The sequence below is a fragment of the Megascapheus bottae genome, chromosome 1 (assembly GCF_031878675.1).
Source record: "Megascapheus bottae isolate mThoBot1 chromosome 1, mThoBot2.hap1, whole genome shotgun sequence".
Lineage (NCBI taxonomy): Eukaryota > Metazoa > Chordata > Mammalia > Rodentia > Geomyidae > Megascapheus > Megascapheus bottae.
Window position 1 is genome coordinate 30,602,412 of NC_143509.1, and position 26,035 is coordinate 30,628,446.

Consider the following 26,035-nt stretch of genomic DNA (forward strand, 5'->3'; position numbering starts at 1 on the left):
TTTTTTGATCGCCATCTCTAACAAAGCTGTTAGTGGGGCGTGGGATGTTTGGATTTGTAAAATGTGTTTATAGGTAGAAAATACAGAGTGCACGCACTTGAACAATGGAGGGACGAACGGTCTTCCTTTTCCGGTGTCTAGGACTGATAGGTTTGTAGATGGGGATTCTGGTACCCACTGGGAACACAGGGTGGATGGAGATGAACTTTCTGCACGGGGTGTCCCCCTGGAGCGATCGAGACCCCATTAGTGGAAAGTGGTTTGTTTTTTTTTTTTCCTTGTCTTTTCTTTTGTTTTTTGAATCTTGATGCCCAGTTTTCCAGAAAAGGAAAATAGGTAGTATGATCAAACTAGAGAAAGATTCTCAAGCTGGATGTTATAGTTGGGGAGGGGTGAAGGGAAATTGTCGGATACATTTTTGGTGGTCCTGTCCACCTTGTGCATTGTAGGAAGTTTTTACAGCATCCCTGTCATCTGTGTCCAGTTGTGAAAACCAACAGTGATTTCAGATAGATGTCACCTGGGGAGGGGTCTTCTCTGCCTTTCCCTACCCCCTCCCATAACCAGGTGGGACCCACCACTGAACTAAATAAATAAAGATTGTCTGGCCTCATCTTGATTCCATAGGACTTGCTCCCAAGATTTTGAACCAACACCATCAGTGTTAGTCTCTCTGTAATATAGGAAGGAAGAAAGTTTTGAGCAGATTTAAGGATGGAGGCAAGCGTTAGTGTCTTACATGGTCTGGGCATGGTAGGCATTGGCCATGTACTTGACACATCACAGACCTTTGTCTCCAGCCTTGGAGGTAGATGCTGTTAGAACTTCTGTTTTAAAGATGAAGCAAAGGAGGCTTAGATTGTTCACTTGATACAATCAGTCTCATGTTGAGTGGCTGAGATAGTATTTGAAGTCAGGCCCTGTGATGCAGAGCCCTTCTCTGAACCACTGGACTTGCATTAAAGAGCCTGGGCATCCCAAGAGGCTTTATTTCAAAGAAGTTCTTTCTCCTGTCATTGATCATTTGTGTGCCACACTTAGAGCTGGAATCTGTTTAAAAATGTGGTGACTGAGATCCACGAAGAGGCTGGGGATTTATAAACATGGCACACGCGGTGGGAAATAGTGTTTGTGTTGAAGCTTAGGTTTGAGGGGCAGAATCTGTCTGCACATGTTGAGTGGTAGGTCACAAGGAAGCACGTAGAAAGGGAAGGGAGAGACTTAGGAAAGCGCTGTCTACTCATCTCCATCTATACTCTGGGAACCTACATTTACTGATGCAGATCTGACCGGCTCTGTAATGATTAAAAGTCTTGGAGTGCGTAAAAACAAATCTTGTTAGTTTGTTTGAGCAGCTTGAAAGATAGTCAGAAACTCTCAGCTGAAGATGGCAGTTACTCGCCTTCCTTTCTGACTTCTTTTGCACGTAGACCCTCCAGCCTAGAATGCTGTTCTCTTCCACCCAAAGATCAATTTCTCGATTTCTCGTGCTGCATAGTCTAGCTCAGAGCTCATTCCCCTTGAAGCCGCCTCCAGCTGCCTCCCTTCCTCCACTCCCACCCAAAGCTACTGTTCCCTCATTTGTGTTCCCATCCCATTCAATTTATTGTATCTAGTTAAATGTTGAATGGTGAGAGCGATGTAGTAGCAGTCTTTTTTCCCTAGGTGGCAGTAGTGCAACAGAACTGGTCTCTGGGTTGGGGAAAACCCAGGGAAACCAGCCCATAGGTGGGAAGTGAGCCCAGCTTTCCTTGTTTGAAGGACTCTTCTTGTTCTCAGTTGTGTCCTAGGCCTGGAGCTGGACTGTGGGGAAGCGATGGTGTGTTTATGTGTGTGGATTATTTAGCTCCCCTGGCCAGTGTGGTAATGATTCTGCACTGGCTGATGTGGCAGCAGAGAGAAAAGAAACCTAGGTGGGCCCTGACTGCTTTCCTGAAGGAACTAAGCAGGAGGAGTGGGAGAAGAAGCTAGGCCAAGACCAACCAGAAGTGGTCTGCAGGAACCACAGAGGCCAAGCCATTAAGATGGGGCCATTTCAGCTTGTTCAGAAAGCCATGTGTGATGTAGTACTTCCAGGGCAAGAAGAGTGAAGTAAGTAGTGACAGAACTCCATGGCTGCTGGGCAGAGAGCTTGGGTGCTATCAGAGGTGGCTCCTGAGCAGAGAGAACATCAGGTATGCACAGGAGGGGTCCGGAGGGTGGTAGAGCCAGAAAACCAGTTAGGAAATTGCTTTCCTTCACATCAGAAAAGTGTGACCCAAGGTTACAGTGGTAGAGGCAGATAGAAGTCAAAACCACAGGTCTAGCCAGGTGCTGGTGTCTCATACCTATAATCTTAGCTATTTCAGAAGTTGAGGTCTGAGGATCATGGTTTGAAGCCAGCCTGGGCAGGAAAAGTCATGAGATTCTTATCTCAAATTAACAACTAGAAAACTAGAAGTAGAGCTGTGGCTCAAGTAGTAAAGGTGCTAGCCTTGATCAAAAGAGCTCAGGGACAAAGCCCAGGACCTGAATTCAAACCTTATGACCGACCCCCCCCCCAAAAAAAAAAAAACCCACAAGACTCCAGTGTAGTTGGATGCTTGAGGTGAGCCAGAAAGAACAACAACAACAACAACAATGACCAACACTGCTAGCCCTTGCATGACTGGAAGTTGGTGGTCGCTAAGAAACTGAGAAGGAGGTTGGGACTGTGGCTTAGTGGTAGAGTACTTGCCTATCAAGCATGGAGCTCTGGGTTCAATTCCTCTGTGCCACATAAACAGAAAAAGCCAGAAGGGCACTTTGACTCAAGTGGTAGAGTGCTAGCCCTGAGCACAGAAATAGAGCCCAGACCCTGAGTTCAAGCCCCAGGCCTGAAAGAAAGAAATGAAAAGGAAGAGAAGGCAAAAGGAACAGTGGGACTGGAGATTAGAAAACATACCACTGGAGCCAATGAGGAAAGTGGGAAGATGTAAAAAATATCCACAGGCCCTGGAGCCTCATTCGTGTGCCCTGAGCTGTTCCTGCTCCATTGAAAACTCTAGGTGAAGTGAAAGAGCCAGACTCACACCTCCTAGACTGTAACAAAATGTGATTGCTTGGTCTTTGTCACAGAGAAGAGAAAGCAATTACCTCCTTGAAGAATGTAGACTCTGCCAAATTGGGAAGAAGGAGCCTCCATATCTACGATTTTATAACAAAAAGATGAAGAGGTTAGACTGGGCAGTGTGGTTGCTGGAATGATTATATTGTGTTCAGAATTCATTTTGTGTTCAAGCAGTTGTGCTAAAGAGGTGATGGCACTCCTGAATGAGAAAAGGAACGAAGGTGCAAACAGCCTGTGGAGGCTTGAGGGAACAAAGGGTCAGGAAGGTTGATGTGTAGATGCACCTCGAAAGGTATGCTAGTGTCAGGTGGTAGCTGATTCCTAGAAGACTGCTTGGTCAGGGAGAAGTGAGGACCAACCAGTACAGGGGGCTCCTAGTCCTCTGGTCAGAACTGGAATTGCATCTGTGCTCCATGCTTTACCCAGGGCCTGGCATGTGATTGACGCTATGTGAAGTAAGGGTTAGAGAACTCAGACATGCACGAATCCAGCTATCCATAAGAGTGACCTTTATCCCAGAAGAAGGAAAGGGTCACAGGAGAGGGACACTGCAGAGGAACTAAATAACATGGCTGATATCATGAACAGAAGCTGGGATAAGAAGAAATGGAGTTGAGTGGAAGGAAAAGGTGAGACTGGCTTTAGAAATACCTGTAGGAGCAAGGCTTCTGCCTGTCAGTCTAGCTACTCAGGAGGCCAAGATCTGAGGATTGCAGTTCAAACCCAGGCCAGGCAGGAAAGTCCTTGAGATTCTTGGTCTCCAATAAACTGCTCAGAAAAAGCTGGAAGTGGCACTGTGGCTTAAGTGCTAGAGCGCTAGCCTTGAGCCCAAAGAGGATCAGGGACAGTGCCCAGGCCCTGATGAGGTTGAGGGGGGGAGGAATACCCTTAGGAATCAGTCTAGGTGAGACATGACAGGGATCTGATAAAGGATGATGGCAGAGGTGGAGAGAATGGCAGACATATGTCAGATATCAGACTGGCAAAACTTGGTTCTGGATTAAGTACAGGAATGGAGAGAGGTGACTTAGAGGGAAGGTGTGGAGTTGCCACCTCAGGAAGCAATTCAGTACCGGGTGGTTCAAAAGAAGGCCAGGACAGGAAGAGGAGCGGGGAGGGAAGGCGTTTGGCATTTGCATCCGGAAGTAGTGAGTTGGGGACACATACAAGGAGTCAGTGGAATGCATACTTACCAAGTGCCAGGTGCTATGGAGCAGGTGGTGACTCCTGTCCCATCTGGGCAACCGTCTTGGCATAGAGTTAATTTGGGGTCGAGTCTTGTCAGACTTGGGAGCTTGAAGGTTTTTTCCTCTTGTGTCCTGTGGCATTGTAAATCTGTACTAGAGCTAGAATGAGCTGAGACTGTTGGCAGGGCTCTGACCTTGGATGGGACCACTTGGATTGGGCCCCATGCCACCTGGACCCGACCTGCCTCTCCTCTGGCTTCTCAGCCTAGCAGAGACAGAATTACTGCCACTTATCTGGGGCTGCTGCAGCCCATGGCTGCGTCTGTAGGCCATAGCTACCCGTCATGAGGAGCTGTGTGTAGTGTCCTCCAGAGCTCTTGCCCAGGTGGCAGTCATCATTGGATCAGGCACTTTGTGTTTCTTAGTTTTCTGGCCCCAGAGCACTTTCTGGGTGACTTGATGCTTTTATTTTGAAGACTCAGAGTTTTACATCTGGAAAGGGTCATACAAAAACAGACCAAGCCCCATTGGTTAGGATGAAGTGTCAAAGTTGAGTGGGAAGATAAATCTGATTGTATTCGTTTTGTTCTGGCTCAGGCCTTTGAAAGCTTGCCCCCATCATTATAAAGACAGAAAGGTTCTCACTTGTGCCAAAAGGAAACCAGGCTTGCTGGTGTTCCTGTGCACATTTTTTTGGTTATACATAAAGACATCCATGGACAGGGAGTGTGGCCTAGTTGTAGAGTACTCGTCCAGCATGCATGAAGCCCTGGGTTTGATTCCTCGGTACCACATACACAGTAAAAGCTGGAAGTGGTGCTCTGATTTAAGGGGTAGAATGTTAGCCTTGAGAAAGTCCAAGGACAGTGCTCAGGCCCCAGGATTGGCAAAAAAAAAAAAAAAAAAGAAGACATCCATGTCTATCCCATACATGTACAGGCACCACAGATGAAAACATTATCATTGGTGTTACTCAGGCACAACTAGGATTGTTTGAAATTGTGTGATGGAATTAAAAAAAAAATCATCCGGGGCTGGGAGCGTGGCCTAGTGGTAGATTGTTTTGCCTAGCATGCATGAAACCCTGGTTTCGACTCCCTGGTACCACATACATAGAAAAGGATGGAAGTGGTGTTGTGTGTGGCTCAGGTGGTAGAGCAGTAGATTTGAGAAAGCCCAAGGACAGTTCTCAGACCCTGAGTTCAAGCCTAGGACTGACCCCCCCCAAAAAAAAAAAAATCATCCAAAGAGGACTTCTTCATGATACCTCTGGAGAATGCCTGAGATGTTACTCGAAATGTTTCTAGATCAACAGGAATCATGCCAAACTCAGATATCCCTTCTTTGCTCCCTGCAGTTGACTTTGTTTCTATGGGATACTGATCCTAAGAAAGACACTGAATATATAGGCACTGGTAGCTCCTTCCTGTAATTCTAGCTTCTCAGATGGCTGAGATTTGAGGATTGACATTTATAGACAGCCAGGGCAGGAAAAGTCCAGTGATGTGGGAGTCTGGCTCAAAGTGGTAGAGCACCAGCCTTGAACAACAACAACAAAAAAGTCAGTGACAACACGAGGCCTTGAGTTCAAGCCTCATGACTGACCAAAAAAAAAAGAGGAAGGTATTATGTTAATAGAATGAATGTCAGGACAATTTCTAGCTGCCTTTCTTGTTTTGTTTTGTTTTGTTTTTTTGCCAGTCCTGGGGCTTGAACTCAGGGTGTGAGCACTGTCTTTTGGCTTTCTCAAGGCTAGAACTCTTACTATTTGAGTCACAGAATTCTAGCTGCCTTCTTTAACAAAAGAAATATTCCAGGCCCAGATGACTGGGGGAGCAAGGGGTGGCTAAGAACTAATGACTCTTTCCTACCTTTCTGGGTTTACCAAGCACCTTGGAATTTACTTGGGAACCCTTAGGTGGTCATCCCCTCAAGGCTCTCACCTTTGATGTTTAGTAGAGCAAATAATTACAAGTGATGGTGACAAGAGCGGTCATGGTGTAGGGCGACTATGATTTAGGGGAACTGAAAAGGAGAGCTGTCTTAGCCTCAGGGGACTTTTTAGAGGTGAGCAGAGGAGTGATGAAGGAGGAAGACACAGGCCTGAGAAATGAAGGTCTGTGGCTCGTTGGGAAGAAGCTGAAACTGGAGGACCCTAAGGCAGGGGAACCTAGTAGGGCCCTATGCCAAGGCTTGGCGATCCATGCCTGGGAAGCCGTTTTGTACTGACAGCTAAAGGCAACAGTGTGACTGCTCATGAGCAAAACACTGTGACGTCCAAGCCTTAGTAGGTGGCGACCCAGCTGATGGGGAGAATGAGAGACCCAGAGAGTTGACTCAGAAGAGGAGGCGTTGTGTCCTGGGAGTCCTTCATTGGATGGTGACAGGGCCTAGTTGTGGTTCAAGCTTGTGGGCACAGAGGCTGATGGACCCAGGCTAGGTGACTCAGATTTGGAAAGGATCAAGGTCAGGACCCTGGAGAGCAGGGTGGAGTAGTCCTGAAGCCCCATGAAACTGGCTCATTGTTGCCAGTTGACTAGAGTCTTGGCTTGGAGGGGACTGCTCAGCCTTGATTCAGTGCCAGGAGGGACCCCACACTGAGGGGCAGAGTGGCAAAGCAGAAGTTCTCTCTCTCTCTTTTTTTTTTTTTTGCCAGTCCTGTGCTTGAGCTCAAGGCCTGAGCACTGTCCTTGGACTTTCTCAAGGCTAGAGTTCTATCACTTTGAGCCTCTGCACCACTTTCAGCATTTTTCTATGTTTGTGGTACCGAGGAATCAAACCCAGGTCTTGGTGCATGCTTGGCAAGCACTCTACCACTAGGCCAAACTCCTGGCTCTTGAAGTACAATTTCTACAGAAAGTTATCACTTTTGCAGTGTTGAAAAGTTGTGCCAGACACTGGTGGCTCACACCTGTAACCTCAGCTACTCAGGAGGCTGAGAGCTGAGGGTGTGGTTTAAAGCTAGCCTTAGCAGGAAAGTCCATGAAACTCTTATCTCCAGTTAATCGAGGCTCAAGAGGTAGAGCACTAGCTTTGAGCCAAAAAAGATCAGGGTAGCCTCTAGGCCCTGAGTTCAAGTCCAAGGAAGGAAGGAAGGAAGGAAAGAGAGCAGAGGAAGAAAGGAAGGAAAGGCCTCTTTGTACTCAAAGTTAGTGCTCTACCACTTGAGCTACAGCTCCATTTCCAGCTTTTTGTAATTAATTGAAGATAAGAGACCCATGGACTTTCCTGCCCATGCTGGATTTGAACCATAATGCTTAGACCTTAGATCTCATCCTCCTTATTATCCAGGTGTGAACTACCAGTTCCTGGCCAGGTATTTTAATGACTAAATATACTATTTGCATTTATTTGTATATGAGGGTTTTTTGCTTTTTTTTTAGCATTGGAACTTGTAACTCAAGGCCTCTCATTTGGTTTCCTTGCTTATGGCAGGTGCTCTGTCACTTGAACCATATAATCCAGCTTTGTTGCTGGTTAATTGGAGATAAAGACTCTCATAAACTTTCCTACCCAGGCTGGCTTTGAACCATGATCCTTGAATCTCAGCTTCCCAAGTAGCTAGATAAATAGGCCGTGAGCCACTTGAGCCCTGCTCCAGTTAAGTTTTTGAATGGAATGTACATGTGGTGTTCAATCTAAGAAATATTTGTCTAGCCCAAAGTCACAAAGATTTTTATAGGAATTTTATATTTTTGTATTTTGGAGGTCGGCAAACTTTTTTTTGTAAAATGCCAGATGGTGAATGTTTTTGGCTCTATGGGCCATACGGTTGCTAATAGGTTGTTACTACTCAGCTCTGTCATTGTGGTTTTAAAAGAGATAAAAAGAAGAAAGCCACAGACAGTACATAAATAAATGTTCCAATAAAGCTTCTTTCTTTCTGTCTTTCTTTCTTTCTTTCTTTCTTTCTTTCTTTCTTTCTTTCTTTCTTTCTTTCTTTCCTTCCTTCCTTCCTTCCTTCCTTCTTTCCTTCCTTCCTTCTTCCTTCCTTCCTTTCTGTTCTGTTCTTTTCCGTGTGAGTGTGTGTGAGTTCTGGGGCTTGAACTTAGGGCACTACTACTCCTGAGCTTTTCTGCTCAAGGCTAGTGTTCTACCACTGGAGCCACAGTACTACTTTGGTTTTTGGTGGTTAATTGGAGGTAAAAATCCTTGATGCCTAGCTCCAATAAAACTGTATTTATAAAAACAGATGATCGGGCTGGAAGTTTGGCCTAGTGGTTCACCTAGTGTACATGAAGCCCTGGGTTCGATTCCTCAGTACCACATACACAGAAGAAGCCAGAAGTGGTGCTGTGCTCAAATGGTAGAGTGCTAGCCTTGAGCAAAAGAAAGGGACAATGTCCAGGCCCTGAATTCAAGTCCCTGGACTGGCACAAAAAAAAAAAAGCAGATGATGAAGGGCTGGAGGCATGGCTCAGTGGTAGAGGACCTGCACATGCCTAGCAAGCTCAGGCCCTTGTCCTCAAGTACAAGTCCTACTACAACAATAAAATCTTCACTGCCTATATAATAAAAGATAAATTTTTAAAACAAAGCAATGCAGGAAATAGGTGGCTCATGCCTGTCAGCTTAGGGGTTCAAGAGGCTGAGATCTGAGGGTCAAAGCCAGCTCAGACAGGAAAGTCAAAGATACTTATTCACAGCCTGTGTGCAGAGCCTGGATGCTGTCCCTCAAGTTTTTTTTCCCCCCTCAAGCTTTTTCCTGGTTAATTGGAGTCTCACAGACATTCCTACCTGGGATAAGCTTTTCTGTTTTCTTTCTTTCTTTTTTTGTTGGTGGTGGGCCTGGGCACTGTCCCTTAGCTTTTCATCTCAAGGCTAGTGCTCTACCACTTGAGCCACAGCGCCACTTCCAGTTTTCTAGTGGTTAACTGGAGATAAGAGTCTCATAGACTTTCGTGCCCAAGCTGGTTTTGAACCATGATCCTCAGGTCTCAGCCTTCTGAGTAGCTAGGGTTGCAGGTGTAAGCCGCCATGCCCAGCTTATGTTAAATTTTATACTTCCCAGTTTCTATTTTATCTGACTGGCAGAAGGTAGCAATTTCATTATGTTTTTTCATTATTCATGCAGTTGAGTTTCTTTTCATGCCTTTAGTACCCATTTGAATTGTTTGAATCTTTAAGTTAGAGCTTAGAGCCTTTGTTTTCTGTTGGTATTATGTTTGCGCTTGTCAATAGATTCTGTGAATGAATTGACTTGTAGGCTGGATAGTATTTGGCCACGGGTTGCTGTCCTGTTCCTTCAGAACATTTAATCCACAGTTTTCTTATCTCTGCCCACTAGACGCCAGTAGTGTTAACCAAAACTTCCTGCAGACATTGCCTAGTGTCCCCTGGGGGACAGAATTGCCCAGCGTGAGAAGCACTGAGCGAAATAAATAGTATAGGGCAAATGCTTTCTCCTAGTCTCTTGCTGCTTGTCTTAGTTTATGATACTTTTTAATTCCCTTCCCTACCCCCCCTTTTTTTTTTGGTGCCAGTCCTGGGGATTGAACTCTGTGTCTAGGCACTGTCTTGAGCTTTCTTTACTCAAGGATGCGCTCTACCACTTGAAACACTGTCCCACATCTGGCTTTGTAGGTGCTTAATTGGAGATAGTCTTATGAGCCAGGTGTGGTGGCCCACGACAAAAAAAAAAAAAACAAACAAAAAAACTCCCAAAACAATATCAAGTAGCAGAAATGCTAGGAAATGATACTAATTTTGTATGTTTGTCTGAGGGTAGGAGGAAAGGGGAATCCTGAATTTAAAAAATCAGGCCTAAATCCTCTCAGCACTAATTCCTGGGGGTAGGAGAGAGATGGCTTTGTAAGAGGACTGTTCACAGTTTTGTGTAACTGTTGAAAAAGAGTTTTGTTTTATTTCTCTGGTGCTAGAGATAGAACTCAGGGCCTTATGTGTGCGAGGCAAGTACCCTACCTACGGAGCTACATCCCTAGCCTGCAAAACCATGTTTAAAGAAGGCTATGGCTTAGGACCTTAGGTTTTCAAACATAATAGAGAGGCTGGAGGAAGGCATGGTAAACACTCATAACAAGATGCGTGGTTATAGGTAGAGATGTGGCCAGATTCCTGTGTGGTATAGGCTGTGCCCTGGAACCATCATGGGCCCTCAGCTGCATCTATGCATATACTTCTCAGAGCTTGGGCTGTGGCCATCTCTGTCTTTTGGAATACAGGCTACAAAGGAGGATTGTCTGCTTACTCAGCAGGTGTTTGGTTGGGCTTCTCAGGATCCAGCTGCACTCTCCCCTGGACGCAGGGAGAAAGCACTAGAGAATGTGTGGCAAGTTCTTAGCACAGTTCTATTTATTTGTATTTGTTTATTTAGTCATGGGGCTTGAACTCAGTCAGGGCCTGGGTGCTGTCCCTGAGCTCTTTTGCTCAAGGCTGGTGCTTTACCACTCTGAGTCACACTGGTTTTTTTAGGGGTTAATTGGAAATAAGAATCTCAAGGGGACTTTTCTATCCTGGCTGGCTTCAAACCATGATCTTCAGATCTCAGCCTCCTGAGTAGCTAGTATTACAATGGGGAGCACTGATACTCAGCTTAGCACAGACTTTTATCACAGGAGCTTGAGCTGTGGTGTGGGATCATATACAGATCTTTAGCCAGGTGTGGTGACTCACGTCTGTAATCCTAACTACTCAGGAGACTGAGATCTAAGGATCACGGTTCAAAGCCAACCCAGGCATTAAAAATGTGAGAGTCTTATCTCCAGTTAATCACTAGAAAACCAAGAAGTGGCACCTGTAGTCTTGAGCTGAAGAGCTCAGAAACAGTGCCCAGAGTCCAAGCCCCATGACCAGCAAAAAAACCCAATAGATACAGATATGTAAATCTCTACATGCTAAGGATGGGCTTAGGGACTCACATGTTAGACAAGTGTTCTTTTGCTAAGGTCTTTTGCCCAAGCCCTTAGTAAAACTCTCTATGCCCAGGATTGAACTTAGAATTGTTTTCTTTTTTTTTTTTTTTTTTTTTTTTTGCCAGTCCTGGGCTTGAGCTCAGGGCCTGATCACTGTCCTTGGACTTTCTCAAGGCTAGAGCTCTACCACTTGAGCCTCAGCACCACTTCCGGCTTTTTTCTACGTATGTGGTACTGAGGAATCAAACCCGGGTCTTCATGCATGCTAGGCAAGCACTTTAACCACTAGGCCAAACTCCTGGCCTTAGAATTGTTCTTAAAGAACATTTCTGTGTTTACAGAAACATTGGGAAGAAACTGCAGTGTATTCCTATACATACCTCCCTCCAACTCATCTCTCCTTAAAGCTTGCATTAGCATGGAACATCTGTTACATAAGTGTGCCTATATTAATGTGCTAGCAACTGAAGCCTGTGGTTCTCATTAGGGTTCACTCTTAGTGTGGTGTGTTCTGTGAGCTTTGACAGAATACTTTTTTGCAGTCCTCTGAAATCTGCTTCTTCATTCTTCCCTATGCCTATTCCTGCAGCCAGTGACCTTCATTGGTGGTGGTGATGGTGGTCTTGGGGCTTGAACTCAGAGCCAAGGTGCTGTTCCTGAGCTCTTTGGCTCAAGGCTAGCACTCTACCACTTTTGAGCCACAGCTCCACTTCTGGTTCTTCTGGTAACTAATTGAGGATAAGAGTCTCACAGACTTAGCTGCGAATGGTGGTTCGTACCTGTAATCCTAGCTACTCAGGAGGCTAAGCTTTGAGGATCATGGTTCAAAGCCAGCCCAGGCATTAAAGAACTTGAGACTCTTTTCTCCAATTAATCACTAGAAAACCAGAAGTGGGGTTGTAGCTCCAGAGGTAGGGCAGTAACCTTGAGCTGAAGAGCTCAAGGGTAATGCCCAGGCCCAAAGGTAGGATGGTAGTCTTTAGCTAGAGAGCTCAGGGACAGGGCCCAGGCCCAAAGTTCAAGCTCCACGACCAAAATAAAATAAAGTCTCACAGACTTTCCTGCCTGTGGTGGCTTTGAACCACACTGCTGAATAGTTAGGATTAGAGGTGTGAGCCACTGGTTCCTGCTTTTATTATACTTTTAAATCATACATTTTATGACTATTAAATTTCCTGCCTTCTCTTTTTCAATGCTAACTTATAAAGAGCAGGAAATCATAGAGTCAACAATCCTTTTTTTTATTTTAATTTTTTTTCAATTGACCTTTTTTTTTTTTTGCCTCTAGTTTTGCCTTTTTAACTGAAAGCTTATATATTGGAATCATATAGTATATGGCCTTTCAAATTGTCTTTCATTTAATATACATTTAAAATTCCTCTTTGATTGGATGGAGATGAGGAGGTAGCTTAGGGATAGAGTATTTGCCTGGTATGTGCAAAGTCCTAGGTTTGACTCCTCCACCAAATCCCAAAGGATTTTTTTTTTTTTTTGGTGGTATTAGGGTTTAAACCTGGGGCTTTGTGCTTGTTAGGCAGGTACTCTGTAGTTTGAGCTACAACCCTACCCTTACCCCTACCCTTTTTGTTTTGAGTGGTTCTTAAATAGAATGGCTTTTTGCCTGAGCAGGCCTGGAATGTGATCTTCTTATTTATTCTACCAAAAGTTCCTCTTTATCTTTCTTAGAACTTAAAAACTCATTTCTCTTTAAGCTCTGAATCTGAATAATAATACTCCTTTTAATGGTTATATTATAGAAATGGAATTTTATTCATTCACCCACTGAAGGATATTTAGTTGTTTCATATTTTGGCAGTTGTAAATAAAGTAGCTATGGGCCGGGAGTTTGGCCTAGTGGTTAAAGTGCTTGCCTAGCATGCATGAAGACCTGGGTTCGATTCCTCGGTACCACATACATAGAAAAAAGCCGGAGTGGTGCTGAGGCTCAAGTGGTAGAGCTCTAGCCTTGAGAAAACCCAAGGACAGTGCTCAGGCCCTGAGCTCAAGCCCAGGACTGGCAAAAAATAAATAAATAAATAAATAAATAAAATAAAGTAGCTATGGTTACCCAGAGGTAGGTTTTTGTGTAGTTATAGTTGATCACACCAAGAATGGTAAAAAGAAAATCTCAGCTGGGCACTGGTGACTCACACCTGTCATCCTAGCTACTCAAGAGGCTGAGATCTGAAAATCTCTGTTCAAAGCCAGTCCAGCCAGGAAAGGCTATGAGACTCTTATCTCCAATGAACCTGGAGAAAACTGAAGTATAGCTATGGCTCTAAGTGGTAGAGTACTAGTCTTGAGCAAAAGAGCTCAGGGACAGTGGCCAGGCCCTGAGTTTAAGCCCCACAAGCTACGAAGAAAGGAAGGAAGGAAGGAAGGAGGCAGGCAGGTAGGCAAATCTTTAAGCACAAGCATAATCATCAGCATGGTTTTCATATATCATAGTAAGAACATTTGCAATTTACTTGATACTGTTTCTCTTTTCAGATTTTTACAAAATACAATGTCTAATGGTTATGAAGACCACATGGCCGAAGACTGCAGGGAGGACATTGGGAGAACGAATCTAATTGTCAACTACCTCCCCCAGAATATGACCCAGGAGGAGCTACGGAGTCTGTTCAGCAGCATTGGCGAAGTGGAATCTGCAAAACTCATTCGGGATAAAGTGGCAGGTAGAGAGCCTCAAGGGATATGTGCGAGAGTGCAGATTACCATCCTGTTAAACATTCTCGTCCCTGTTCGATGACTGTCATATTCCTCAGTGTCAACGGTAGTTGCAGCCTGAGCTGGGTCTAATGGTGCATAACCGTAATCCCAGCCTGTTGGGGCTAAAGCAGGAGAATTACAAGTCCAGTCTGGGCTACAAAGCAAGACCCTATCAACAACAACAGCAGCAACAAAAAAAGCACCAGGCAATGAAGGCTCAGGCATGTAATACTAGCTACTCAGTAGGCTGAGATCTGAGGATCAAGAGTCAAAGCCCAGGCAGGAAAGGTTTTAGACTCTAGTTAACCACCAAAAAAGCTGGAAGTAGGAGCTGTAGCTCAAGTGGTAAAGTGCTAGCTGTGAACAAAATAGCTTAAGGATAGCATCTAGGCCCTGAGTTGAAGCCCCAGAAACAGTATGCATACATGCACGCCCCTTTCCCCCTACAAGGCAATAACAATAACAGCGACAAACCCCAGAATAGTTATAACCCGGAAGCCATTACTGTAAACTTTCATTTTCTTTTACATGAAACTCTTATTGCCTCAATGTAACATTAGACATAAGATTCCCCCCAGAAGAATGGCTCTTTTTAAGACATGGGAGGAAAGGAAAATTAGGATCCACAAGAATGAGAGCTGGAACAGGCCCAGGACCAATTGGCCTGACTCAGCTTAGTCAGTATGGATTGATCAGCTCCTTTCTACATGGAAGGGCATGGGCAGACCTATCCCTGACTGAGCCTGAACTTGACTAGGCGTAAGTCTCCTTACAGTGAGACTCCTAAGGCCTCTGTGATCCCAGACGTAGGATGGTAGCACCTTAGTGCTATAGGTGTTTGCAGAAGAGACAGCTTCTGTTAAGGCCCTGCTTATGAGATGGCCTCCATTCTGACATTGTGTCTCTAGGGACTTTGAGCAAAGCAGGTGTCACAAAAACACTCCTTATAAAGTTGGGCATCAGGGGCTGGGAGTGTGACTTAGTGGTAGAGTACTTGCTTGGCATGCATGAAGCCCTGGGTTGGATTCCTCACTACCATATAAACAGAAAAGGCTGGAAGTGGTGCTGTGATTCAAGTGGTAGGGTGCTAGCCTTGAGCACAGAGAGGCTAAGGGTCAGAGCCCAGGCCTTAAGTTTAGGCACCAGGACTAGCCAAAAAAAAAAGTCAGGCATGGTGGATCACACCTGTAATCCCAGCTACTCAGGAGCTGAGATCTGGGGATCGTGGTTAAAGTACATGAGACTCTTATGTTCAATTAACTGCTAGAAAATGGGAAGTGGCGCTGTGACTCAAGTGGTAGGGCAGTAACCTTGAGCTGAAGAGCTCAAAGACAGCACCCAGGCTGGAGTTCAAGCCCCATGACCCACAAAAAAAAAAGTCGGGCATCAGTGGCTCCACACCTGAAACCTGAAATCCTTGTTTAGGAGGCTGAAATCTGAGGATCATAGTTTAAAGCCAGCCTGGGCAGGAAAGTCCATGAGACTCCTATCTCATTAATTAAGCAGCAAAAAAAAGCCAGAAGTGGAACTGTGGCTCAAAGTGAGAGAATACTAGCCTTGAGCACAAGAGCCCATGTCCTGCATTCATGCCCCAGAACTGAAAACAAAACAATAAAGACAAAACAACAAAAAACACCCATTGCTATTAGTTTGGCATTGGTGGCTCATGTCTGTAATCCTAACAGTTTAGGAGGCTGAGATTTAAGGATGGAAATTTAAAGCCAACCGGGACAGGAAAGTCCATGAGACTCTTATCTCCAGCTAACCACCAAAAAGCCAGAAATGGAGCAGTGGCTCAATTGGTAGAGCACCAACTTTGAACAAAACAGCCAAGTCAGTGTGTGAAGCTCTTGAGTTCAAGCCTTAGTATCAGCAGCAAAACAAAATGCTGCCTCTTTCTTTCTTTCTTTCTTTCTTTCTTTCTTTCTTTCTTTCTTTCTTTCTTTCTTTCTTTCTTCCCCCCAGTCCTGAGCACTCTCCCTGGATTTTCTCAAGGCTAGGGCCCTTCCTTCCTTCCTTCCTTCCTTCCTTCCTTCCTTCCTTCCTTCCTTCCTTCCTTCCTTCCTTCTTTCTGTTGGTTGTGGGACTTGAACTCTAGGCCTGAACATTGTCCCTGAGCTCTTCAGCTCAAAGTTACCACCCCTACCACTTGAGCCACAGCGCCACTTCCGTTTTTCTGATGGTTAATTGGAGATAATAGTCTCAGGAACTTTAGTGCCCAGGCTAGCTTTGACCAAGGTCCTCAGATCTCCGCCTCTTGAATAGCTAGGATTATAGGCATGAGCCACTGCACCGGGCACGAGTGCTTCCATTTTCTTCCTGCTCCCTCCTCTGCCAGCCCTTGCTCGTCTTCTTCTCCTGCCCTTTTCCCTCTCCTTTGTCTGCCCTACTGTCTGTCGAACAAGTGGTACACTTCCTGGATTGTAGATACTTTGATTCCTTATCTTGGAAACTAATTTCAAAGTTAAAAAAACAAAACAAAAAAACACTTTCATTATGGGAAATTTAAAATACTCATGAACAAAAAGAAATATCTTGAGCCAGTGTACCCAATGTACCCAGCGTCCTGCTTCATCAACCCTTTGCATTTTTTTTAACCCTTTGCATTTTTCCAGTATCCTGAAAATGCCTATCTGATGACTGTCCAGAAAAGTAGCTCCTCAGATGGATTGTTGGGTCCAGAGCTTTCAAAATCTGTGATTTAATAAATACCCTCTTATTTAGAGGGCCAAGTGCTGGTGGCTCACACCTGTAATCCCAGCTGCTCAAGAAGCTGCGATCTGAGGATTGCATTTCAAAGCTAGCCTGGGCAGGAAAGGCCCTAAGACTCATACTTCATTTAACTACCAGAAAACCAGAAGTGGTACTGTGGCTCAAAGTGATAGAGTGCTAACCTTGAGCAAAAGAGCTCAGGGGACAAGGCCCAGCTGAGTTCAAGTCCTATAACCAAAAACAAAAGTTCCTCTTTAGATCCTATGTAGATTCAAAGAAGTAGAACGATCTAGAGCTCTGTTTTGAATATGAATCCTTTCTGGAGGGGCTGCGAATTCTTCAGTACCTCTCAAAAACCTGTGGCAAAAGCGTCTTTAGCCTGTGGATATCTCTCAGCTTTCAAGTCTTAATCCTTGTTACCTGATTGTCTGCTGGCTTGTGGTTTGCAGCGCAGTGTGTGCTCTAGCTGGAACATTATGGAGCCAGCAGGGGCAGCCAAGTGCCATTCAAGCCAAGAGAGTTCAGGTAGATAAGGTTTTTCTTCCCTCTGGGCAGTAGGTAATGTGCTAGGGGTTGAGGTGCCTGGACTCAGCTCACCTTCTCACCAGCCTATTGATTCATGGATTAGGATTCAACCAATGGAGCTTTCTCAAACACACTTGTCCCCTCCATTTTTTCCCTCCTGTCATCAGCCTATGAGAACTTCACTGTCCCAACCCTAGCCATCAGTTTTTCCCCTGGCTTCTATCCTAGCAAAATCACGTCAGGCCAGTCAGGCACATTGCCAAGGCCAATCCTGGCTAGTCGGCTGGCACCAGGGATGACCCCGACCTCCGTGATTGCCGTTTCAGCCCTCAAACCCAGCTGACTAGAGCCCAGTATCCCTTCCCTTCTACCCCAGCCCCTGGAGCCATCCAACTAGTCCCAGCACCAAAGAATCCTCTCTCAGCTCTGACTGCCTCCCGTTCTGGGTTTGCTTTCACTGTATCAGCACGTTGATGATTGGGGTGGGATGGCTGCCTGGGGCCCGGCTGTGCATCACAGGAGTGAAGCGGCATCCTGGCCTCCTCAAAGCCCATTGCACCTTCTGAGCTGAGAAGCCAAAATGTGCCCTTAGATGTTGCTTCATAGCTGGGGGAGGCAGAATCACTCTGGTCTTCATTGCAGAGAGACTGTCAGACTTCCTGTCTCTCCTTCTAGAAGCTTCCTCTTCCCCTGGCTGTCGTCCTGTCCTCAGTGTTGTATTCCACCTCCCATATAGCTCTTCATTTTCCCATCCTTGAATGTGGGCAGTCCTCGGGACTTTGTTGTAGCCCTTCTCATTTTCCTGAGCTGGCACTTGGAGTGAGTAGTTACTCCCACAGCCTTGACGTGCTTTCAGTTGTCACTTCTTGACCACAGAGCTGAGCCCCAGGCCCTTTAGCCTCTAGAGTCATGTATTCTAAACTGAGCTAGTTCTGCCAACTGGCCTCTCTTGACCAGTGTTTCTGTCTTAGTTGATGGCAGTGGCTCCAGTCAGAAAACAAAGCATGGTTTCTGACCTGTACCCAGTATTCATCTGTCTGGGTGTTTCCTCATCTGTCCCTTGCTGCATTTCCTTGGGCATCCTCCTAGCCTGGAGTATCATGGCATTCACTATCCACCCACTATCCCCTCTTACTATCCACCTATCCTTTGTCACCATCTAGACATTGTCCTCACTGCCACAGCCTGTTGAGATCCTGTCACTCCCTCTCAAACCCTTCAGGCCCTTGCTCTGTGTTTGCTTCAATAGGCCTTCCCTGGCCCCAGAAGTCAGCATCAGCTGCGCTGTGCTTGTGAGTTTCCATAGCAACCAGGAAGCTCTGCATCACGGGTTTCTACATTGTACTGAGGATGGAATTTTCTTATCCAGTACATCAATATAGGTTTCAGAGGTAGGAGCTGTGTTATTCTTTGTAGGCCTAGATATAGCAACAGTGTTTGTTGATTGAATGAATGGTGTTGAGAAGTGTGTAGATCAGGTGCGCAAGCATTCATGCACTTAGCAAATATCTAATGTGGGCCAGTCATGGCCTGGGCACTCGTGACAATAGGATGAAGTGTTAGCGAAGTTAAAGGAGTATCAGAAGCTTCCAAATATTTGTCACCAGCTAAGTGCAGGTCCTCTTACTGGGGTTGTGACATTGGTTCATACCCACAAATGATCTCTACTGTGTAGCCCGGTGGTGCTGATCAGTGCCGCCTGTGCACCCTGACCCTGTTCCTTGTTCTCGTGTCTGGTCCTATATGATCCAGCAACAGTTCTTGCTGATTTTCCAGGGGTCAGGAGTACCTTCCACCCTCATAAGCTACCTTCTACCAGCCACCAGGTTCGCTGGCTTTGGCTCATTTTCCCAGACCTCTGGTTTGAATGGAGCCCTACTCCTGCCTGCATCTCCTAGGACTCTGTGCTTGGCACCAGCAAGCTGGACTGAACTGGGTATCACTTCCCAGATGTGTCCTGTATTGGATTCTGGGTTTCCTGAACACTATCCTTCTACAGGAATGCCCTTTTATACAATTGTTCTACTTTTTTCTTTCACAGGAGTCATCTTAATTCCTTGCAGAAAAACTTAAGCATGAGACAAGCAGGGAGAAGAGTGTAAGTCGCTCATACTCTCACTGCTTCTAGCCTTTGGGTGTTTGTCCTTCCAGACTGATTAGTTCCATATTTATTATAAGCTATTGCTGCACCCACAGGCTGTGTCTAAACATTTTCCCCTGTCACCAAGTGTCACCCTATCACAGCATCACCAAGCTACATAGTATTTATTTTGATTCCCACAGAGCTGATTGTCTGCATAAGTTTTTTCCCTGTTTATTTCCATACAGAGCCTTCCTGGAAGTGAAGCCGTGGATGGCAGGGTGCCTTCTAAGAACTCTTGGTCCCTGTTGCCAACTCACCCTCTCTTCCACCTGGCCTTGCTGTTTGTCCCCTGGTCCTGGCAGGATTTCTCTCTGACAAATGCCATTTCATCCTGGCCGATTCACATTCCTAGTGAAGTTAATCATCTGTTTTCTGTTACTGTCTACACTTTCTTCTGTTTACTGGCTGTCTGTCCTTTGCCTACTTCTCATCTCCCACCAAGCCCCCACCCTGAGTTCTGACTCTCTAGGCTGGGGTTCCCCTGGGTCACCTGGGAAGCCCCATTGTCCTTAGGCACAGCCTGGAACTCCTAGCCTGAAGAGATGCCAAGGGCAGCTTCATCTCATGGCCTCTGGTATTGCTTCTCCTTCCTTACTCGGTCCTCCAGCTCCCGTCCCACTGCCAGTCACCTCCTGGCACATTTCCCTGAACAGGCTTGCTCAGCTGGGCCAGCTGCCTCCTTTCCCAAGACAAACCTCAGTCCCTCTACCTCCACCTCTGAGACTTGGTGTTTGCCCGTCTGTCTGGGCTATTCAGGCAATTCGGCTCAAGGTCACCTCTACCTCCACTGGCCCTCCTGACCACCTGACAGTCGCACATCTAAGCTTATGACATCTCTTGCCAGCTCCCCAGGCTTGGCTCATTGCTCCTCTTCACTGATTGTCCGCATTGACAACTTCATTATTGCAGCACCCATTCTGTTGTGAATATCGCTGACCCCTGGGCCTGGCACTAAGGGACTGCTCAGCTGACATGTCAGCTCAGATGAAGGAAGGAAGCAGTGGCTGGCTGAGGCACAGTGGTTTCCTTGGTGACAGGCACACTCTTTCTTGTGTATAGTTCAGAGGAATAGATGGTGGAGGAACTTGAGGAGGGACTAGAGCAGGAGGAGAACCTGGTGGTATTTACATGCCCTGGAAGAACATATAGGCATGTCCCAAAAGACCTCAGGGCAGCACCTCCGCATCAGCAGTGACCAGTGTGGCTGGACTGGTCCAGGCTGCCAACCAGCCAAGTGGGGAGCTGGAGGCACAGTTATCCTTCAGACAGGCTCTCACCTTTTTAGCCTGGGCTAACCTGAACCCTGATCCTCCTATTTACGTCTTTCACATAGCTGACAAATATGCCTGGCTTGTTGGTTGAGATGGGAGTCTGATTAACTCATTTTGAACTGTAGTTCTCATATTTCCATTTCTTATCCAGTTGGAATTATAATGTAAGCCATTGTACCTGGCCTGTGTTTTGGGCCTTTTATGAAGACCCTGCAATGCCTGACACAATGCTGTTAGTAATTTTCTGAACTGACAGTGCTACCTGGGCTCTGGCTCTGCAGCTCACTTTGCTCAGAGCTGTGGAGCTGAGATGTTTTCTTGGTTGATAGGCAGATTTGTTGACAGAAATGGTTTGAATTGAGGGTATCATGCTTGCTAGACAGGTGTTCCACCATTTGAGCCATGCCTCCAGCCCTTTGGCAATGAGTTTGTGTTAAAAATATGGATGTGGGGCCAGGAATTCAATCTATCTATCTATCTAAAGGGCCGGGAGTTTGGCCTAGTGGTAGAGTGCTTGCCTACCATGCACAAAGACCCGGGTTTGGTTCCTCAGTACCACATACATAGAAAAAAGCTGGAAGTGGTGCTGTGGCTCAAGTAGTAGAGCTCTAGCCTTGAAAGTTCAAGGACAGTGCTCAGGCCCAGAGCTCAAGCCCAGGACTGGTCGAAAGGCTCACGCCTGTAATCCTAACAATTCAGGAGGCTGAGATCTGAGGATCTCGGTTTGAAGCCAGTCTGGGTAAGAAAGTCCCTGAGACTTTATCTCCAGTGAACTACCAGAAAACCAGAAGTGATGCTGTGGCTCAAAGTGATAGAGTGCTGGCCTTGAGCTAAAAAAAAACTCAAGGATAGTACTTAAGCCCTGAGTTCAAGCCCTGAAACAACAAAATGATAAGGACCTAGCCAGGCACTGGTGGCTCATGTCAATAATCCTAGCTGCTCAGGAGGCTAAGATCTGAGGGACCACAGCCAGCCCTGGCAGGAAAATCTGTGAGACTCTTTTATCTCCATTTAACCACCAAAAAGTTGGAAGTGGAGCTGTAGCTCAGTGGTATAGAATTCTATCCTTGAGCAAGCAGAGCTCAGAGACAGTGCCTAGGCCTTGAGTTCAAGCCCCAGCACTTACAAAAGGATCTAGAAGGCCAAATTTTTTTTTTCTTTTAAAAAGAAAATCACCTACACAGAATTGTAATTAATGCATGTTGCTGAAAGGGGGAGAACAGGATTTCCAGGCCATTCCTGGAGTCAGCTATACATTGAGACTTCCTTCACTATGTGGAAATGGGTGAAGGAGAGCCCCCCAAAAAAATCACTTCCCCAGGCCAGCAGTATGTCTTATTGACAGTATATGCCCTTGGCCCTTGCTCAGGTGTTAGGTGGAGGACTGCTTTACACTTAGGTCTTACTCTTCACCACTCATCATTCTGCTCTAACCAACACTTACCTTCTCCAAATTGTCAGCGATGGTCTTAGAGGCCTGGGAGACATGAGGACTGAATGTGCCGTAGGGTCCTGGGACAGAAACGACCTTAAAGGAAAGCCTAAGTGTAGACATTAGTTTAATTTTTCTGCAAATATAAAACTATCCAGAAACTTACAAAGTAGCAATAAAATTAAAAGATAATGGCCAAGTAGGTTAGGCCCTTGTTTTCTTATGGATAGGGCCTGGGGTCCATTTGCGTCTATCTCAGCCACCACAAGAATCTCTGCTGCAGTGTGGCCTCAGCATCATACAGCTCCCCTGTCTGAGGCCTGGAGCAGAACAAAATGGGTGCCAATGATGGGGTGACAGCTTGAGCTGAGGTGATGTGGCTTGCGCTTACTTCTTCAGTCTGGGTGTCATCGGGGTGCTTTCCAGTTTGCTTGCTTATTTGTTTTTGTCGGTTGTGGCCCTTAAACTAAGGGCCTGCAGACTGTTCCTGAGCTTTTGTACTCAAGGCTAGCACTCTACCACTTTGAATCACAGCTCTACTTCCAGTTTTCTGATGGTTAATTGGAGATGAGTCTCATAGACTTTCCTGCCCCAGCTGGCTTCAAACTGTGATCCTCGTATCTCAGCCTCCAGAATATGTAGGGTTACAGGTTTGAGCCACAGTGCCTAGCCCTGAGGTTCCTTGCTAATGTGCACCCTTTCTGCGGTATTAGTGGGTGGGTGCTCTGTCCCTACTGTTCCACAAAGAGGGCATGGGGGCACCTTGCTTTCTTTGTGAAAGTCTCACGTTATTATAACCCTGATGACTTCCTTGAACTTGACAGGTAAGGTTACAGTGTTTGCTGTCAAAAGAAGTCCTGGAAGCTTGGGGCTGGGCCAGAGCCAGAGCTGTGTCTAGAGGATTCCCTTGGTTCCAGCTTCTCCATGGGCTCCCAGTTCCTCCTTCCCTTTGGCTGGGTTCGGTTGGCATCAGGTTCAGGAAAATGAGTGTAATGAGTGCTTACTGGTATCAGAGCCCAGTAGCCCTTCCCACTGTGAGAAGCAAGATGGCAGATAAGTAGTAGGAATGTGAGGCAGTCATTGTCCTTCAACTGCTGGCCTGGCCCATTTCAACACTCCTGGTCCTTACCCACCCAGCCCTACAGGGCAGCTAGCAACCAGGAGCTGCCTTTATTACTTTGTAAAATAACCTCTAGTTAGAAAGCTACCTTTGGTTATTGTAAAAATGTCTCCATTTGCTGGCTGGGGGTGGGGGAAGAGGAGCTTGCCACTACCACCTTTGATTTGTTTATCCAGAGGCCCCTTCTCTTGACTTTTACATTGTTGACTTTGTCTTCTCTTTTTTTAACCTTTCCCTGAACCTGGTGAGGTAGATTCCTGTTGCTTCTCCCTGTTCTCTCATCCAGCTGCTCACTGGCAGCTGGTTTACCACTGTCCTCATGTTCCTCCACGCAGGACACAGCTTGGGCTATGGCTTTGTGAACTACGTGACTGCAAAGGATGCAGAAAGGGCGATCAGCACGCTGAATGGCCTGAGGCTCCAGTCAAAAACCATCAAGGTAAAAAGATGAGATCCATTCTTGTCCCCAGCAAGAGTCCTGCTATGCCATAATCCAGGCTTTCTATCACTGTCAGGGGACCAAATTACCTGGGGGGTCTCCATCAGATGCACAATTGTAGGTGTGTCCCAGGTGGCTTGTGGGCCTCCTTGGCCCTATCATAAAAGGTCCTGTGGAGGGACTGTACACCAGGTCTGTCTTCACGTTCAGCCCAGGGTACATCAATATACAAGCAGATTCCCCTGTAAGCCTCGTCTGCCTGTCTCTTCTGCCTGCATTGCCCTGATCCTATCCCGGAATGGCTTCCATCCTGTAAGCCTGGGGCCAGCTTAGCTCCTTGAGTTTCTGGCATGTGGCAGCATCTTACCTTTCTCAGCATCCCTTCCTGCCTCCTCAGGCCAATCAAAAGCTTGCTTCCACCAGTTCATTTCATAGCTGAGTAGTATGTGTTCAATGAGCACGTGCTCAATAAGCTCTCCACACAGCGACTAAAACAGTCAGAGTTACAGAGCCAAGGATGAGGGTAGAGGCCGGAGTCAGTAAACAAGAGATAGAAAGGCTGCATATGACACAGCCAGGCAGTGTGAAGAGAGGTTTCAGCATGAGGTGGGAAGGGAGCTATCCATGCAGTTCGCTGGGGGTGGGACCCCAGGCGGAGCTCTGGTAGCCCTCTTGTAGAGTCAGAAGGTCCTTCCGGTTGTGGAGATCAGCTTCCTCTGCCTCTGTGTCCTCTGAGATTGCTGCCCTAGCTTTCCCTCTGGATAGTCAACCAGTTCTCTCAGCCTAGGCCCACCCTTTCACCCCCTGACTTCAAGGTCTGTCTGCCATCTCCCCTAATTGTGTCAGCACCTACTGCCTGGGCTGGTTTTGTGTTTCCCAACCTTTGTTCCCTTCTCCACTGTCTTTTCTAGACCACTGCTGGGCCTTCCTAATCCTTGGCCCCAGAACCTGGCTCTGTGCCGTAGCTAGCCAGTTTGCTGGGCATAGTGCCTTTTGGGGCAACCCTTCACAAGGAACCCACAGACCTGGCTTGTCACATCTTGTTCCTGGCAAGTATGCCTGCAGGGATTATTTCTTCATCTGAAGTACTGAGAAGGATATTGTGCTGTACAAAATTGTCCCTTCCTGTGAGGGAAGGGGGTAAAGGATTCTCTTAGGACTGGCACTAGGCCATGCTTCCTGGGCTTCCTTGATTGCCAGGACCACCTGAGGAAATGTAAAATCCAGATGTCTGGGGCTATACTTGATTCTAGAGCGACTTTGCAGGATGACCCCAGCCCACCAGGGAAGCCTGCTGACCCGGGTGGGCTGGAGCGTAGCCATTTTTCCCTGCCCTTAACTTACCCTGTTCTGTGATCTTAGTGGCCAAAGTCTCCCTGGAACTAACCCATAACCGGTCCTTGCACCTGCCCTGTGCTATGTGTAGAGTTGTCCCCCGGCAGAAGCATGGCTCATGCAGCCTTGGGTCTAGCACAGGCTCCCCAAGGCCTCTTGTGATGAAGGCTAGTAGCAGCTCCCGTGTGCCCTGGCTCACCTCTGAGGGCTTTGTCTCACTCGATATGCAAAAGTGCTCATGTTCTTGTCTCTTGAGGCAGCAGGGAGAGGTAGAGAACCGTGTAGTAACTCATGAACCTGGACTTCTGTCAAAACCGCATATCCCTGTGTCAGCCTGTTTCCTTTTACCTGGTTGGGGTTGATGTTAGCAGACAGAAGCCCTTTCCCGGGTAAGAACTAGAAGCTTACAGGAGAGCAGGCCTGGGCAGGCACCATTCCTCCCTATCACCCGGGCTGAGTACATGTGAAAGCTTGCTGTGCTTTGACTAGCAGTGTCTGACTCTCTGGTTTCCTGCAACTGTCCTGGTCCTGTAGAAACAGGCCAGTTCCTTGTGGACATGATGGCCCTCCCGTTATTTCAAGTTGTCCCTTGGGTATTACCCTGGTGTCTTGGTAGCATCCCCAGTGCTGGCAGGTAGAGTGCCCAATGCTGCCTTGAGTGCCCTCAAGTTTAAGGGCAGCTCATTCATGCAGCGCAATAAAACCCATTGGAGTTGTGGGTCCTTGTCATGCCCAGATTATTCAGTAGTGGTCTTGACACCAAGCAGTATCCCACAGTTGTGTTCTTATAAAAGTCAGTACCCCAGAGTATGATGACTTCTCCAAGGTCTCAGAGAGAAGGACAAAGCCAGGCTCTGAACCTGCATGCTCAATACATGCCTTCCCCCAACATAAGCGTGAGAGAACGAGCACCAGGAACCAGTGTGGTGCAACTTCTGCTCCTCTGGAATGGAATGCACAAGGGTGTTATTTTTTAGGATTGAGGCTGGCCTCATACTCCCTATTCCTGCTGCAGTCTTCTGAATGCTAGGATGAATTAGATGTGTACTACCACACCCCATCAGGTAGCATTAGTGTCAGCAACTGTATTTACTTAATGTCTGCATTGAGGCCTTGAGACATTTCCTTCCAATCTGGGTGCTGGAGATACAGCAGTGTTCAGTGCCATTTGTCCTCATGGAGTACATTGGGTCACTATA

General features: G+C 46.6%; 1 protein-coding gene across 1 annotated transcript in view; it reads left to right on the forward strand.

Moving 5' to 3' along the window:
- Window positions 1-26,035, forward strand: part of Elavl1 (ELAV like RNA binding protein 1) — a 37,973-nt gene that overhangs the window by 752 nt on the left and 11,186 nt on the right. Inside the window, exons 2-3 of the mRNA XM_090341660.1 lie at window positions 13,638-13,825; window positions 23,398-23,501. Coding sequence (XP_090197786.1) covers window positions 13,654-13,825; window positions 23,398-23,501 — 276 coding nt within the window. The 5' untranslated portion in view covers window positions 13,638-13,653. The remainder of the gene's footprint in view (window positions 1-13,637; window positions 13,826-23,397; window positions 23,502-26,035) is intronic.